The 18,748-nt window shown below is 31.9% G+C and overlaps 1 protein-coding gene and 1 long non-coding RNA gene across 9 annotated transcripts; one reads left to right on the top strand and one right to left on the bottom strand.

Moving 5' to 3' along the window:
• Positions 1 to 87: 87 nt before the first annotated feature.
• On the bottom strand, positions 88 to 18,438 carry Mbs (Myosin binding subunit). Of its 8 annotated transcripts, none has more exons than XM_083054863.1 (22): positions 17,459 to 18,437; positions 14,158 to 14,288; positions 13,928 to 14,046; positions 13,130 to 13,289; positions 12,415 to 12,559; positions 12,081 to 12,214; positions 11,854 to 11,999; positions 11,458 to 11,589; positions 11,142 to 11,224; positions 10,924 to 11,050; positions 10,723 to 10,834; positions 10,263 to 10,397; positions 9,290 to 9,460; positions 8,655 to 8,786; positions 7,682 to 7,865; positions 6,909 to 7,064; positions 6,534 to 6,717; positions 6,283 to 6,392; positions 5,989 to 6,060; positions 3,292 to 3,615; positions 2,568 to 2,660; positions 88 to 633 (listed from the first exon to the last, which is right to left on the bottom strand). In XM_083054863.1, exons 1-21 carry the CDS (start codon positions 17,705 to 17,707, stop codon positions 2,568 to 2,570), a joined length of 3,099 nt encoding a protein of 1,032 aa, XP_082910989.1. In that variant the 5' UTR covers positions 17,708 to 18,437; the 3' UTR covers positions 88 to 633. The 8 variants fall into 8 exon arrangements, with proteins under 8 accessions (XP_082910989.1, XP_082911042.1, XP_082911036.1 ...); XM_083054916.1 differs by lacking the exon at positions 17,459 to 18,437 and adding an exon at positions 15,660 to 15,865; XM_083054910.1 differs by lacking the exon at positions 6,909 to 7,064 and having other exon boundaries at positions 17,459 to 18,438.
• LOC145945759 (uncharacterized) lies at positions 7,851 to 8,901 on the top strand. The gene is made up of 2 exons (XR_014426921.1): positions 7,851 to 7,991; positions 8,129 to 8,901. It is a non-coding gene; the product is annotated as an uncharacterized LOC145945759 (long non-coding RNA).
• Positions 18,439 to 18,748: the final 310 nt, after the last annotated feature.

Here is an 18,748-nt window from a genome sequence, read left to right as displayed (position 1 = left end):
TAAAATGCCACATCATTGTTGTCTATTACATAATTATACAAAAATGTCCTTATAAAGAGAATCAATATTGATAACGTGATTTGTTAAAAAAAAAAAGAAAGCTATAAAAAATTAACAGGTTTTCTTCCTAGTAAGTCGAATATAAAGTAAATCTGAATTTTTTTTTAATACTATAAAGCATTGAATTAATTTTATATAGTGGATTATAAAATTTATCTTTCTATACATAAGACATTAAAAAATAATTCCGCAAAGTAAAATTTCTCTAAGTCTTTTACAATCAAATATTCACAGTCTAAGAATAGGAGTAACATCTTTTTTCGCCTTTGGCACAGCCATGCGATTAATAATTTGATCTCATCATTCGAAATAAGTTAAATAACTAGCACGAGGATAAATTCATCGATAATAGCGTGATGCGCGTTTGTAAGAATACTAGCGATAATAATAATGCTGCGATAATTAAAGCAATTCATTTCGATATACAATCATAACATACAACAACTTAAAATTTCATTACAATGTGCAGTGTTGAGACTACAAGATTTATTTGGACAATTTGCTGATTACTCTGATCAAGGCACCATTTTCATCTTTTAGCCTCTGATTTTCGCATTTTAGTTGCTCCATCACCTAGAAAAAAAAAATGTCACACTAATTCTTATGTGCTAATCTAAAAACGCAACAGAGGATGAGTTACATTATACAGAGGAGTACAAAGAGAAATGATGCCGTTATAGACGGAGTAATAAGTGCTCACAAAAAACAACAGGAAGATAAACGGAAGAAAGAGAGAGGCACTCACAAGTATTACTGCAACCAAAAGTCATTAAAGTATATATATATTCGGGTATATCGTATACTAGTAGAAAAATTAATAAATGTGTTCAGATACTATATATAAAAGAATTAAAAAATGAATCGAGCAAGTAGTGTTTCGTCAATTTATGATGTTCGTATTACATATAACAGCAGCATCGTAGACTTTATTTCTTTTGATTATTATTATTGCATTTGTACACAAGTATTTTCTTCATAATTATATATTTATGGACTATTTTACTATTAAATTACTAAATTCTCTTCATAATTTATCTATAGACTAGAGTTGTAGAGATCTGACACAAACTTAAACTTAAAAGTAATAAATTGTTATACATATAATATCTTACACAACACAAAATTATCTGTGTGTTTGGAAGACAATATTCATCTCCTCGTATACAATCTAAGTTTAATTAAATTTAATAATGTTTAAAAGATGTGTAGGCTTAATCAATAATTTCAGGAGTATTTTTTATAAAAATATCAAAGGAGCGATTAAATCGTGTATTATCAACTAATAATCATTCGCTAAATACTTTCTTATCGAGCACTTTTAGAACACTACTAATATCATTGATTATGAAAGCTTTCTAATGCATATCATAGATAAATATGTAATATTATATACATAAAAATTATAGTGGGATTAATGTCAATCTCGTATGTGGATTGACCATTTTGCAAAGTAGATCTATATGTCAATAGATAAAGTGCAATAAAAATGCAACAATTTAACATTTAACATGCTTTCTGAGAAAGACAGAAAGAGAGATAGAGAGAGGTGTGTGAAGATCTAAGTTAATAAGAGTGTAGTAGCTTGTTGATTTTAACATATTGAAAATGTTTCTGGGAACTGTCACACAATTACAATTAAGATGAATGAACGAAAAGAAAAGAATAATAATCAGTTGCAAAGTCATGATTTTGTTTTTCATGTTTTTAACACGTGCCAAAGATGATTATCGATGCTTGGTGATGGCGCATTCAGTTTACAAATGTTATATTGCATGTTGAATGATGGTTTTATTGATGAAGGAAAGAAAGTTTTCTTCTAAAGTTATATAAAACTGCGAAATCTATATTCATTCCTATGCATCTTAATATATGACAGACTGCGTTCTCCTAGTTTTTGTTAAAACTTATGCAATGTTTTTTCATTTTTATTTCTTTTTTAGTAAATGTATTATTAAGTAATTCGCGTTTATAACATGCATATCACACAAACAGTCGCGTATATAATTCAGTATATAATTATCACGGTTGAAACTTTACACAGCGATCTCTTAAATAATTCGTATATGTATATATTATATAATGTTATACATATAATTTCTCTCGCATTAAAAATCGCGTTGATAAAATTGCAACGATAAAAATGCTATTAGTATCACACTAAGATATGCGATCGTATAATGTTCATTATGATATTCGGGATAAAACATATATATTTTATAACAGAAGCCTAAAATCTCTCTTTTTTTTTTATTACAAAAGAATAAGCTGCTAAGCTGTCGTTTAGTTAAAAGTTGATTAACGATCGCGTTGGAATGTATAAACACATTGTAAAGCTGAATCGTACAATAAGTAAATGAGTAGTATCGTTTCTGTTTTAATACTGGCGGTCGAGGAACACGAAATTGTAATCAATCATTCGATTAATTAATTAATTAATTAATTAATTAATGCTATACGTGAGATACGATGTCTATCGTTAACGCAGATGCTGTCATTGTGTTCTTTACCTATTTAGTATTGGTGAGTTTGGATACGACACGGGTAAGTGCCCGATTTTCGGCTTTCAATCTCTCATTTTCAGCTTTGAGCTTTTGCAATTGCTGTAAACAGTTAAACAATTAGCTAAAACCTCGCCACTGTTTTTTTTTTGCTAGTCCCAAAAATAGTCCCACAACATACTGGTTTCGTTAAAACAGACAAGTAAAACCGCGTGCGATTCCCCGATTAGGCTACGCTAGAAATTCTGAGAAGCGGAACACAGGGGAATAAGAGATATATATAAACGAGTGAACAGAAGTTATTGTTTTCCGATTGAAAAATCAATCAGTGGACTAAATCTGAGTAGAGAATAAAGACAGAGAATAAAGCGCCGTACAAAAAAAAAGATAGATAAGGAAAAGCATACAAAATAGATGCACCGAGAAGCAATCGGGTCGCTTTTTTAATAAAAAAGGTCATCGCTGTTTTTTTCTTTACCGCTACTAGTCGTAGCAACACAACAAAAAGAGATGACAGGTGTATAATAAATAACTAACTAAAAAATCTAAAATTGTGAGTATACAGATATATACTGATATGTATAATCGTACACAGAGATAAAAAATCACAGAGAAAATTGTGGTCCAGCCTCGTCATTATTTAAGATACGAAAGCGTCTTCGTTCCATTTGCTTTCACATAAATAACAATTGTTGAAATTGAAGATAGGTGATACGTGGAAATCTGAGCTTACCTTTAATTCCTCTTCCATTTCCGAAAGTTTTCTCTCCATTGCTCGCCTCTCTCTCTTTTCTGCCTCAGAGAGAATTACTTTGTTTTGGTTGCTTTGTGCTTTCTCCAATAAACTTCTAACTTCCTTCAATTGTTCGTCGGAACGCTTCAATTTGTCCTTTAACCTTTCGTTCTCGACCTGAGATTCCTCGTACAATTTCTTATAGTCTAATTCGCCGTTTTCGGAATTATTGGATTTTAATCTGATCGGCGCTGATGAAGCTTCTGATGACAATGAAGATATTGAGCCTAATCTATTAGCCCTCACAGAACGATCGTTTCCACTCTAAAACAGACATAATATTAAATATTAATTTTTGTTAAATGCGCGCATTATTGTATAAATTCCTTTAAGAAAAATTCTGATTATATAGATTTCGTAATATTAGCATCATCGAGAATATTACAAGAGCACTTCGAAATCACTTTTAATAGATTCTCAAAAGTTTGACTATACTTAAATCTTTTTTAAAATATTGTATATATGTGTGTTAGAAAAATATCGCTTACAGCGTATCCCTCGGAACTAGCTAGACTAGTTAGACTAGAACTCCTCGATCTGATATTTAAACTCGGTTTTACTTTGGATCTGCTATAACTCTCTGTTTTTTGCACGCGAGGGCGAACATTCAGATTTAGATAGTTGTAACTGGGAGATGGATTTAAATTCAAGGGACTGACGACTGTGTGAGAGGGTACAGTCACACCACCGTATCCCGTTTTCGTTCCACCGTACGTCGTGAAGAGATTTTGATAACTTGTCGGACTGCTTGTCGATTTCACATACGGACTTGTACGAAATAGATCGCTAGTCTTTGCGCTCTTGTTTAAGTAACTCGATCCGGAATACAGATTGGGATTTTTCGCGCCCAATAAAGCCGTATTGTACGATGTTAAATTATTATGATTCAGCGAAAGCAATCCGCCGATTCGTGACCTGTTTCCAAAAATTGATTTCCCATTTGTTGACGCTTGAGCTCTCAAGCCCGCAGCTGTTGTTGGCTTAGTTTGCGCTCCCTTTCTGTACGAAGACATGGTTTGCGTCACGTGCGAAGCTATTACGAGACGTTACAGCATCGGGAGGGTTTTTTTTTCACGAAACTCGTCACTCAACTTCTACACACGTTATTCATACGGTTGACGGTCAGGAAGACTTTTATCCCTGCTTTTACGCGATACCTCGACAGCGAAAACTTTATAGTTTCTAAGAACAAAGCGCGTATATCTAGTACTGAGGAGAACAGATGATAGACTGACGGAGACTGGGCAGGAGAACCCAAAAACATCTCTCTCTTTCTCGGGCAGTTTGCTTTAAAGCATCACTACTATGTGCTATTTTTGGAATGCACGCAAAGACGCACACAAATATCAAGGTTTCAGAGAATAAATGCGATTTGTATCGCAGTTTAAACGCATCTTAACACATGATAACTCATGATAAAAAATATAATTTAAGTGAATTTTTAAATTCATAAGCGCAAGTATACATTGTATATACGATATATCTAATTTTATACTGGGAAAATAAATTTAAGAGAGTCGAAAAACAAGGGAGTATAAATTTCATAACATTTAGCAACCTCATGTGCCAGATCTATATAGACGCGTTGGATGATCCGTCTGTCATCGATAAAAGATTGAAAGACGATGTTCACGAGCAGCAAACAAACGTACGATTCTAAATATCAAAGCGTTTAGAATTACATTTCGGACGCATTGATAGAATACTTTTAGACGCTTTAGTCAGGTCATGTTCACGATCATCTTTTTTTACTTCAATTAGCTACCTTATTAAAGTCAACTCGATAATTTTACATTAAAAAATGAGCAGAAAAATATTTATGAAGATTGAACAAAATTATATGTTGACATGCGTCTCACATGATTATATATATTTTTTCGCATATAGAATATCGAACGCGTAGATGACAGAACAAACAAAGATTGTTGAACTATTTTTATCGAGGATATACGTACGAAATATAGAAGTTATTCTTCCAAGAAACTAAAAATAACATCAAGCTCCGGTAGCCTACTAAAGCCGCTTATACCCGGCGAATGAAAAAAAGTTACGCTGGAATTTTGTATGAAAGCGAGCTCTCTCTTCCAGAATTACAAAAATATATTTAATATTAAATATTAGGAGAACAGCTGTTCCTTTCTCGTTATCTACATAGGTTTCAGCAGGAACAAACACAATTATCCGACATGTTCAACAATCGAAGCTCCAGAAACTTATTGAGGCCAAAATGAGACGATGCCTCATCGTATACACTTCCCTCTTTCTTTCTTTCCTACGAGCCTTGTGTTTTCCTTTGCGTCATATAACTGCGTGTTATCCAATATTGGCTTCTTGGCTAGTCTAGTCTAGTAAATCCGCGACAAGAGACTCGTAAATTGAAATTCGAACAGACGTTTTGGCGTCAGAAGGATTTGATAAATAAAAAAACCGAAGGAAACCGATAAAATGGGGGAACGATGTATTTTCATCATGCAGCGTTTAGTATCCGCGCATATGTAATATTAAATTATACTTTGAATTGAATTATTTCGATTTAAAGAAGTGTTTCATATATGATAATGGTCTATTAAAGTTAGAAAGTTATGTAACAGAGAATGCAAGAAAAAAATATAAACTAGAAAAAGATGGATTACTTACTTCATTATGATTGATTTTGGAATCGTCACAGTCCCCACCAGCAGTTACATCTTGTTTTTCCGGATCGATTTCCTAAAAAAGATAAAATGTCATCTTAAATGTATTTTCAAATATATTTATTTAATTTTTATAGAAGAAATTCTATTAAATTTCATTTTGAAATCTATGCTATTTTTTGTATCTCTCTCAAAATATAGTTCTTTCTTATTTTCTCGTGTGATATTAACATTTTTAAAGAGAGAGAAATGTAACTTTTTAGATAACTTCATTATTATTATCAAAATTGTTACTAACATCCATATCTACGTGAACCACGCCTGTCGATCTTCTCTTAGGCCTACGTCTCCTTTGTATAACCGCCTGTGTAGCTTGTGCGTTTCTACTATCATTTTCTTTATCTTGTTCTATAACACAACACAATTATGATATTTTACAATAAATAATCGCCAATGTTACACAAATCAACTTCGTATTTCTATTAAATTTTTCATAAAAAAACATGACGAATTATATTGTTCAATTAATTATTCTATAGATATCTTTACCTTTGTCGTCAGGTTGCTTTAACGATCTCCTAAGGGGTAAAGTAATTGTGGTTTCTGTACTACTGGTAGCAATAGTCTCCACTGGCGCTGATGATGGTCTAGGTATACCAGTTCCAGCAGACGGTCTTCTCATGTAGGACGTTGTATTATCCGTAGGCTTATTATTAGCATCTTCTAACTGAAACTATACAACGAATTGTAATGTTATTATCGATCTTGATTTATACGATAACATTTGCGATGCTTCGCTTCCATTTGTCGCGATTGAATTTCACTACACCTTGTATCCTGTAGCACCGACTCTAGTACGGATAATAGCGCGAATAAATACAGATAAATAATAATTTCGTAAGAAATAAAAAAAACCGCACAGACCTTGCTTCCATTGTCTACCCTTAATCTCCAAGATGGTCGTCTTTCAGGCAAATTAGATTCTTCTACTTTATTCGCAGTAGTCACGGTAGCGGTAGTCGAAGTTGCGGTTGTTATCGTAGCTGTGATCGAAGCTGTATTGCTGACGGTAGTTGTAGGCTGTATTATTTAAAAAAAAAAAAAATGAAGAAATGTATCGACTATCGTCTCGACTTTATATAATCGTCGTATTACATTACATTTGTATATAAGAATATAATAAAAAATAAAATATTACATGGACTTTCGATTTTAAACAACACAGATACTTCATGGAAGCCATCTAATATTACACTAGATCGTCATGTGATTTATTACGCACAGTTCAACAAAAAATAACTTTTGTTTCAAACATAAGAAAAAGGATAATCATTTCCCTAGTAGCTTTTGTGACTCTGAATATGATTCCGATTTTTAAATTGCAATTTAAAAACCGGAAGCTAAGTCACATTATCAACAAATACTGTGAGAAATAATAATCATCCTCTTTCTCGCGTTAAAAAAAAAATTATTTTTTCTTGAATGTGTAATTAATATGCCGCACTACGTTTTAATATTCACTGTCAATGTTTTCATATACTAGAGATACGAAAAAGAGACGTCTCTCTCTTAACATTATTATACACCGTTTGAGAAAAATTCTTCTAGACGATTCACTTCGCGCGATTAGTCAGCTCTCTAATCAATTGATAAGACACTTACTCATATATGATAAAAACCATCGATACGATGTTTACCTGTGTGGATGGTATTACTGCTGGTGATTCGTTGTTCTGTTGCTTTTTCTTGACTAATTGTTCCGCGCTCTTGATCTCGTCCAACGTCACACCTTGAGTTGATCTTCTGGTCTCTCTCACTCTCTTCGCATGAGCTTTCCTTTGAGTTTCACTCTCCTCATCGCGTACCGGCGGAACGAAGGATCTGTACATATATACGTAATAATACGTGAGATGGAAAAATATTTGCGAGCTTACAAGTTGCAACAGAAAAAATATACAATATATAGTCAGGTCGTTTTTTTCTGTGCAATGTAGAAACAAACTTTTAGTAAGCATTATATTCAATTGCAATTTGTATCAATATCAAGCAATATCAACAATTTCACAGAAAACAGCAAAAATATATGTATATATCCCTGTAAAATATCCCTGTAATAATTAATATATCTTCTTTGTATATTCCAGATGTATCTTTGGTGTTCATGTATAACTATTACAGAAGAATTCAATTTTTTCCCTGCAATAGACTATACATATAATTTTTTGATTAATTAGAAAATTAAAAGAATAAAGATATGTAATGCTTAATTATTTCCATAGAATATCAATGAACCTTTATGTCACAATGGATTGTTGCGAGTATCGCAGTGCGTTCACAAATTTACATAATTTAATTAACGATACAAAAATCGAATAATGTGCATTTATATGTAGTAGTGTATTTATTTGTCGACTATAATCGCGTGTAACGTTTCGGCAATTAGTGAATTCAGACGTGTGATTGCTTGTGAATGAGACAACTATCGTAAAATTCAAATATAGAACAATTAATATGCAAATAAAAGGAATAATCACACTGCAAAAGCAAAAGTTCATGCTACTGCCAGCAAATTAACGTAAATTACACGTAAACATCTGAAGATATATATATATATATATATATGCAAAAGTCATATTTCAGGAGGATCTTCCGAGCAGAGTGAGTACCCACTTGAAGAAATTCTTGAAGATATTTCCTGGACTAAGCTTGCTCCCGCCTGGTGTAGTGGGAGTTCCAGGAGCAGTTGCTACTGCATTATTTGTATTTGATACAACTGTAGATGCAGCTTCCATTGGTTGAACACTATCCAGCCACATTCATATTATATAACGCACAATACAAAATGTAAAAATATAGATGTCAATTATGTGTATGTAATAATGTATTTATGATGTTGTAAATATATAAGTGTTTAGGACTCGCACGTGCCTTGGAAATACCCAAATTTTTATATAATATTAGTTATGTGGCAAAAATATACATTACATGAAATCTTTATAACTTTAAGAACTCTGGAGTATAAAATATTACAGAATTTTTTACTTTGCGTGTAAAAAAATTAAAGTCAAATATAAAAACAAATCAAAAATATGAAAAAAAATACACAAAAATAATCCTCCATATTAACCAAACAGTATTATAATAAAACATTTTACAATCAAATATTTTACACATTTGTGAAAAATATTGCTATCCATTTTCAACCTTTTGTAAAATAAATTAAGAAATGTAAGATAAAATTTAAAATATACATTTAGAGATGTAGAAAATATATTTATATATATTTAATATAAAAATTTATTTACCTGCGAATTTGATTGACTGGAATAGGACTTGTTGTTGTAGTGGCAGTGGTAGTTGTTGTGATGGATGACAATAAACTCGAGGCCAATGTTTTAGATGCAGATGTTGGTGAAAGTGTATTGCTTCCTTGTGGCAGTCTTGATAATTCCAAATTTAATTTCACGTCTTTTTTTCTGGAGTGTAGAACAAAATAAATAATTAAAAAGAAATAATGTATAATAATAATATGTAATAATAATACATAATAATAATAATAATTAATAATATATAGTAATAAGTAATAATATTAATAATAAAAATTTTATTTTAATGACAGATATGTTGTCATATATATTATCAGTAAATATATTACAATAAAGATGCAGAGAAGCACACATTAAAAATAAAAATATTTTCCTATTTATTCATCTTAACTAAGAGTGAAATAATTTGTATATCTCACAAAATATTTTGAAAGCTCTAAATTTGATAAATATATTAAGATTTATTTCTTAAAAAGATGTAAGTATATAAAATTTTAAGTTTCTATCTTTCTCTATCTGAGTTATATTTAGTTATATTTACTTTAATTATGATAGGGTTATAAGTGTAATATTAATATAAATATTAAAGAAAATTAGTCTTATTAAACTTATATATGTATAAGTTCTTATATATAATTCAAAAATTGTTAAGAGTTAAGACTTTAATTTGATTAACACTATTGTTTTCAATTAAAGCACATTTTAAGCTCTAAGACAATTAATAGCAAGCCACATTAAAAGCCCATTCCATACAAAAATGTATAAAAAAATTTAAAACCACATCTTTTACAAATTTACACATACTTTCGAATAATACAAATGATATAATATGCATTGCAATGTTTTACATATTATATAGAGAATGATTGAGCAAATATAGAATTAACAAATTGCAGTCTGTGTTGTAAAAATAAAAACTATAACATATTGATTAGAAGCACGCGGAATATACCTGTGTGTTTCGCGTAGAGATGCAGAACGAGTCGTAGAATTGGTGTAAGTAGGAGCAGCTGCATTGCAGCGATGGAGGGTAGGGCACGAGAACGCCTTGATGCGAGCACGTAATGCCAAATATTGTTCATAAAACCTGCATCACATGCATTACCGTGCCATGCATATCTCTACACTAATTATCATGATAGTATAGGGACATACGTTAAATAAAGAGACACTAAGATTCTCTCGCAATTAAGATGCAAACACATGGAGTATGCGTATAATACAATATCTTAGTTGGAATGCAGCACAGCTGTTAATAGCATTAAGAGTATCTGCTGATTATTAACAAACAAAAAAAAAGAAAAGAAAAAAACACTCGATATTTAAAAAAATATAAAGCTGCAGACTTGTGTATTAAAAAATAATAATAATAATAATAATGACACGCTAAGCAAAGATTTATTTATACTCACTTTTCGTCTGTTTCGAAACTATGTGTTCTTCTTAAGACCACATCGGGCTCTCCACTAACTTTATTTGGTACTGTTGTCGGTATCTTAATGTTGTTATCCTTATCTTCGAGTTCTGGAAAGTAATTACATACGTATAAGATTATTAAAGAAACTCAACTTTGAAAAATGTAATTGAAATATAATATTCAAGAAGAAGCTTACTTGTAGATACAGAATTAGTAGTTTCAGTACTTTGCATTTTATTTCGAAAGGAACCTGAACGTCTCCAAGATGGTACGACACCTTCTTCATTATTATCAGTCTGTTGTTTTGGTGGCAATATTGGAGCCTTGAAGAACAGAACACGAAAACATTATTTAGAAAATTATTTAAAAGAACACAAAATTAACAATTTATTGTAGAAATAGTTAACACTTTACCTGATTAGGAACTTTATTAGTTTCGACCGGAGATATTGGACTGTGGAGTGCATTTTCATCTTTGTTTACTCTATTTTTCTTCTCTGCAAAACAATTAATTAAAAATTATTACACTATTAATTTTAGAAAGAAGAAATATTTCAAGTTTCTGACTCTCTCTGTGAAATCATAACCAAAATCCAGTATTTTGTTTAAGATATTCTAATATAAAAATTTGAATAAATGCAATATATAATAATAAGCAATATAATTCGTGTTCTATATAAAAAAAAAGAAAAAAAAAAAAAAAGAAAACGGTCTTACAGATCAAACTTACCGTCATCTGTAAGACATGTCGCGTGGTTAGACTTATCAGATTGATTGGAAAAAGTGGAAGAGTGTGATTCTGAGCTAGTCTCAGATTCACCTTCACCATCACTCTCTTCCATGTGTGTTTCACGTGTTGCTTCTGTCCATGCAGCAAATGTTATAAGAAATATAGATTACAGTTAACAGTATATAAAGATTAGATTCGTAAAATTGGACAATAGGAGAAATATAGAGGTATGAAAATAGTTTGCAAAACATGATTATTCTCTTTTCCCCTTTTTCACATAAAAAAATAAACATGGAAGTTGCAGAGTAGATAGTTATTAATGTAATCGCCTCTTTACAAAAACGTGCGGATTAGATGTCGTATGTCGAAAGATGTAATATGCAAACAGGAACTTACCAACATCGCTGTTTGTACTAGTGCTGGAATCTTCTTTGTCAGATTGAATTTCCAATTCAACTTTCTTAACTTTATTTGGTGTCTCTTCTTCAAAGATCTCTGCAGATTCTTGCGCCGTTACTGCACTATCAGCACTCGTTGAGACACTGTAACGATAAGTGAATACATTAAAATAAAAGATTATAATATCTCGCATTTTTTTCATTTACGATTATTGTGTCGCGTACCGTTTCTTTGGTATAGACAATTGCTTCTTATTATTTGTTTGTGGATTTTCTTTTATTATAAGTGCTTGTTGCTCTCTTAGATTTTCAAGAGATTTGAGGATGTTTGCGTCAGCAACATCGAAAGCAGTTTGGCCCTAAAAGCAAGATAAGATATAAAAATATGTAATAATAAGAAAGATGCTTTATAATAATAATTGTGTGTGTCGTACAGCCTAAACCAGTCTAGATGTAAGTTGGATTAGCCTGAAGCTAATCAGTCTAGAGCCAACTTAAATTAATCTGGATTTAATCTGTGCTATACGATTATTATAAAGAAATATATTTATTCTCTTACAACATAATTTTTCATATCCATATCACAGCCATTCTCAACAAGAAGTTTGCAAGCTTCCAATTGACCCCAATGTGCCGCACCATGCAAAGGCGTCCATCCATCAAAGTCCTGTGCATCAACATTGCATCGAGCTTGTAGTAATATGCTGCACAGAAGTGTTAAAAAAAATTCAATAAAAAAAACTCGATTCCACATACAAACCTGTTTTTATTATATAAAGAAACTGTAGAATTTTTAAAATAATTCTAATGTTTTGTTGTATTGCATATACATTACGCTTTCGATATAAGAAGTATATACATGGTGTTGAAAAAAAAGGGTAAAATATTTTAAGGGAATTTAATATGCCCAAAAATAAATCGAAAAGTCTTAATAAATATGGATCCGCAAATAAACCATTTTTAAGATATTTTTATTTTTTTTGTTTTAATTATTATTTTTATTTTTTTATTTTTTATTATTTTATTCATGTAAATAAAAGTAAATTAAATTAAATTAGAGGCAAGTTAAGTTATATGACACATTGCAAATATTTCAAAAATAGCTCATTTGTGGACTCATGTTTATTAAGACTTTTTAACTTATTTTGAGACATGCTAAATCTCCTTAAAATATTTTACCTTTTTTTTCAACAACACCCTGTATAATACTTTGTTATTCTTTAAGTAATGTGTCACATTAAATATTTTTTTAAATTTAAATAATAATATCTTACTGCATGACTTTCATGTAGCCTTTGGCAGCAGCAACATGGAGGGCAGTAGCTCCTGATCTAGGATGTACAGAATCCTTGCCTGGCGCACCTGAACGCCAAGCTTTCGCGTCGTTCAGCATTGATTGTTCCTCTTCACTCCTAGCTTGGTCACAATCGATGCCTGCAAAATTAAGTTTATTATACAATTCATATTCTTGTTTTTTAATCTAGTAATTTTATATGTTATATTCTATATCTTAAAAATATATTTAAGTTCAATTTTATCGACAAATTCAACTGTACGAGACGTTACAAGAAAAAAAATACCTTAAAAGATATCTGATATCAAGTATTTATATTTGAAGAATTAATATTTAATTATGCAAAATAAGAATAAATCATATAAAAGCAGACCTCGCTTAAGAAACTATTTCGGTATTCGGCATTGTATGTGAAATTATATCAACATTACGAAAGGAGGTCAATGAAAGAGAGAATCTCTGCCAATATGCTGTGTCTAAGAGCGCGAATTTTTAGCAGAGTACTGACAATGAGTTTCAGGTATGTAGTTTAGTATTTGTTAAACATTATCATTTATATATGTCCAAAAATCTTATAAATAGATAGAGAAAATGCGATAAATTTTTTGCCACTTGCGCAATTAGATCGCTCGCTTAAATTATCACGGATATTTCGGTACTACTACGATTTCCAGCTCCGATTTTCCTCGGAGAGATCTATAATTAAAAGTTTTACGCAGTAGGCCTCATAGACACATCCTGCAAATATATGCGCATATATATATATATAAATACAAACCAGCTTTATTTATATGCTGTTGGAGCATGTCTTCCATCTCGTCGCTTTCAGCGATATCGAGCGCCAGTTCACCATCGTTGTTAACTGCTGCCAGATTACATCCTTGTTCTATTAAGTATCTGTAAAAAAAGTACAATTTTTTCATTTATTACAATAAATATAAACAAAAAACGTGATTCGAGAATCTTAAATGCTTTTATAAACGTAAAATATATATAAAAAAAACTTACTTAGCAACAGATTTAAATCCACATGATGCTGTAGCATGTAAGGGCGTCCATCCTTCATTATCTCCGCGATTGATATCCGCTCCTTGCTCCACCAAAAATTCCACCATATCCAGATCATCGTCGATGCAAGCCTATTAAACACAACAATTACAGTCATATAACACAAATATGATATATTACGTGCTGATTATAAATCGATATGATATGGGTGCAAGAGTCAAACGAGAAGGATGAAAAGCGTGCGCGATTGGCAAGATGTATTTCGAGATCCCGAGACATCAGAACCGCCGATTTTGCTCGGTCTGGTCGCGATCCAAGGTTTGGAATCGACGTTACAAATCTACGCTGTTAGATTTTCGATTGTTATTAATCACGAATATCAAACATCTCCATATATAGCAATATATGATTGAATATTTTGCGATAAGATATATAACAAATTTAGATGATAAAATTCATAAAAAGATTTTATAGAAGATTCTCCTTAAATATATTTTCAAGTACACAGAATTATGGAACAAAATATATTTAGAAATATAAAATAATTTATTATACAAAAATTTATTTAATTATAATTTTCGCGTCACCGTTTAAATATTAAATCATCTTTTTGTTGAGCCTGCATATAGTAAATAAAATATATTTGTGCGCAAATTCCTGCGGTTTCGACATATATTATACCGAGGTGAAAAAAAAAGTAAATACATATTACAACACATTGCTAGACATAGAGGATTTAAACTGAACACAGATGCTGCAGCCTGTGACTTCTAACAGAGAGCTATAAATAGCATTTGATGCCTGATGTATTTTCACATTCTATTTTCGCAAATCCATGAAATGCCTTAACTTCCTCCTTACTTAAATAACGGCCATAAATATCGTTTCACCTTATGGAAAATGTTATTCCATTGAATAAGACCCGAATAATTCTTGATCACTATTATTATCATATATATATATATATATATATATATATATATATATATATATATTAAATTATATATTCTTGATGCCATTTGTCAATTCAATTAATTAACAATATATAATAATTTCAAAATAGGCTCGAAAAAAAAGCTGAAAAAATATAAGTTATTCAATATAATATATATTGTCACATTTATATTAAACTTGATTAAATTTAAACTTTCTTAGCTTTTTCTGAAATCCTTATAATTGTTAATTAATTGAATTGACAAATATACATTAAAAATACATTACTTATTGTTAGAAAAAATATAAAACTTTAATAATGAAAATTAAATGGACTTAGTTATACATAGTATATCAAATATATCTTTTATGATTGTCCTAAATAAATTAATAAGTAATTTTACAATCGTCTCAATTAATTAATTATTATTTTTAAATAAAAATAGGATCTCTTCCCAAAAAATTTTCTTATTGAAATAAATCACTTCTTGTCGACGTATGATATGATTATTCTTTCTACATTTGAAATGCTTCCTCGGCCTTCTCGTTAATGTATCCTCATTAATTACCTAGATACTGTAATAACTGTTATGGCATGTATGTACAAGCTGTCCCGGATTGCCCAGTTGCGCCAGCTTTCAGAAACATCCAGAAATAGGCTGCTCATAAAAGCTTACTACTCGGGAAAAAAAATCGTTGCCAGTGTAGCAAGGAAATAGTTCTATACAGTGAGCTCCATTAGAGAATTCTTTGAAAATCAATAGATAAAATTAATTTTCTTTTATAAAAATTAATAGAGATTTTATTATCAATTTAGATCCTAAAACTTAATTTGGCAAAATTTTTAAAATAATTTTTAACGTTAAATATGTCCGTTATATAATATATTATAAGTACTCAATAATAAAATAATTGGGGAATTTATTTTTAATATTTAAAGTCAATTTAGAAAATAATTTTCATAATTGGCTCATCTAGGAAACCTTTGCAAAATTAGAAAAATATTGATAATTAAAAAACTTTTACATTATTAAGTGTGTAAATATAAAATTATTAATCTAATCTATAACTAAATGTTACATACATTTGTACAACATGCATTCAGAGTAATGGCAAAATATGTTGGGCTTAGCAATTATTTTTTACTCCAACATTTAAAACACAAGTTGAAGAATATAACACATGATAAAAATTTTCAATTATTGGCATGCTTCATAGAGAAAGAAACAAAGTGTGATTTGTGAAATAAATATCCCAATAAACAAGCATAAAAATAGTAGAATAAAATAAAGTAACAATAAAATTCACACAATAATAATAAAATTTCTTATTAATTCATAAAAAGTAAAATTTGAAAATTTGAAAATTTACTCAAGAATTGCAGGTATATTATCAAATAATCTGTCAGATGCAAGTATCTTGTTTAATGTAGGGAAATAAATATTTTCTAAAGAATTGACATGACACATATCGTTTTTAATATAATTAAAAATAACTTTTAGAAAATAGATATTTCTGAGATAAAGTTGAATGATTTTTTCTGAAATATATAGCTACGTTTCAGATTTTATCATCTTATTCTTATTCTGATTTCATTGAATTGTTTTGTAATAATTACATTCAAAATAAAACGTGAATTTTAAGTCTAACAGAATTTAGCGTAACAAAATTTAGTTTTAATGTGTATAAATAGTTGAAAAATGTATAAAAATAAATTATATTTTACGAGAAAGTTTGAATTATTGTCGAGATAAACAAAATGAAAATAATAATTCATATATAATAATTTTGCCTTGTGCAATTAAAAAGAGATTTAATTAACGAAATTACACAGATTATAAACATCCAAAAAACAATTGATGAAAGAAAGAAAGAATAAGAGCCAAATACTTTCAGATTTCCAACTGCAGGAATGGTTCTGAATCACAGTAGCTGACTCAAAGCTGTGTCACACACAAAGTATCAGTATAAGATAGCGTGTTTTCGTTACACAAGATATTATTATACCCTGCCTCTTCACTCATATACGTAAACAGTAATTAATACTCGACAATAGATTAGTATTAATTACATCTTGATCCTAATAAGAGAGACCTGTTCGTCATCGAACTTAATAATTATTCCTTTCCAAGAAAAATTCCTGTAAAAAAAAAAAATCCTCATTCGACAATTGATACATCTGTCAAGTACACGATCGACGAGAAAACAATACTCCAATTAGACAGCTGGAGCTGGTTGTAGCCATCTTGCAGAGAGCTACATTCTCGCAAGAGAGAGACGGAAAGAAAGAAAGAGGCACATCCGAAGGAAACAGAACGCGTCGAGGGAAAATGAACTGTCAAAAGCCTCCTTCCTCTTCCTCCCTTACCTGGTGCAGCGCGGTGAGTCCGTCAACGTTCCCGGTGTTGATGTCCGCCCCCTTCTGCAGCAGACGGACGACCTCCTCCTTGTCGCTGGCCGCGCACGCCGCCAGGAACACGCAGTCGGCGGAGAACTTGATCTTGCGCGCGACTTGCCGCGGCTGCGCGGGCTCGCGGTTCGTCTCGGACTGTTCCCAGCGCTTGAGCTGTTCGGCACGCTTGAACAGGGCCGAGCTCGAACGTGTCTCGAGAGACATTGCCCCGAGGAGGACGGCGACGACGGTGGCGGAGGGAAAAGGAGAGCACGACGCGCTCGGAAGAGCAACGGGGCAGCTCTCCTATAATCACTTCTCTTGTCGCAGGCTTCTCTCTCTCTCTCCCTCCTCCTCCTCCTCCTCTTCCTCTTCTTCTTCGCCTTCTTCTTGCCTGGCACACACAAGCGGTCGCGCACACATGCAAACGGACGACAGACACGCACACACACTGACAGTTCACTCGCTCTCTCTCTGTCTTCCCTTCCTATCTCTCTCTCTCTCTTCAGCGTCTCTCCCCGCGACAGGTATCAAGCACTTCGCCGCCCTTTTTCGCGTAGACGACGACGACGTCGTCGATGACGGCGGCGGCGACTCCACTATGTGACACACACACACACACATACACAGGCACGCACACTCGCGTTCACTGCGCGCGATTCGGCACGTGAAACAGGCGTTTCCCTGAGTGAGTCTGCTCCATATATATATAGATGTACGCGAGGGAGAGCAGCGCGGCCGTATTCCCGCGTCGCCCGGATCCTTGGTTTATCGTCGAGCCTCGGTCCGCGGGTTTCGCTTTACCGGAGGAAGCGATCGCACGTATACTACAATCGGTCGCCTTCAGTCGAACGTCGAGCACCTCCTCCGCCGAACGAAGCACTCATTTAATGGAACGGCTAGACTCGCGTACTCTCTGCTATTCCTGGCCGCTCCTCTCTCGCGCTCCATGTCGAGCTCGAAACTCGAATCGCACGATTGCCAACTTTTTCGAGCGAAAGTGTCGCTGAAAGATAGGGACTTTTCCTTCTTTACTGGAGCCTCTTCGAAACGCGCTTTCACGATTGGTGGACAAAAGACACAGTATAACTACATATGTAGTTATACTGTGCAAAAGACTTGTAAGAAGTCACGTGGTCCCATATAATTATAATATTTAAATGTATTAAATATATATATAATATATTTAATATATAAGTAATATATAAATAATCTAATATAATAAATATAATATATATAATAAATATAATAAATATAAATAATATA

Source organism: Prenolepis imparis, unplaced genomic scaffold, assembly GCF_030444845.1.
Source record: "Prenolepis imparis isolate NDT839.2.m4 unplaced genomic scaffold, iyPreImpa1.0 SCAF_2, whole genome shotgun sequence".
NCBI lineage: Eukaryota > Metazoa > Arthropoda > Insecta > Hymenoptera > Formicidae > Prenolepis > Prenolepis imparis.
This window is presented reverse-complemented; position numbering and strand designations above follow the sequence as displayed.

Coding starts and splice junctions, on each gene's coding strand:
- Mbs (XM_083054863.1), bottom strand. CDS start 17,707: ATGTCTCTCGAGACACGTTCGAGCTCGGCCCTGTTCAAGCGTGCCGAA. Junction 9,461..10,262: donor TCTCTACGCGAAACACACAG/GTATATTCCGCG, acceptor TCTACACTCCAG/AAAAAAAGACGTGAAATTAA. Junction 7,065..7,681: donor CAGTAATACCATCCACACAG/GTAAACATCGTA, acceptor TAAATAATACAG/CCTACAACTACCGTCAGCAA.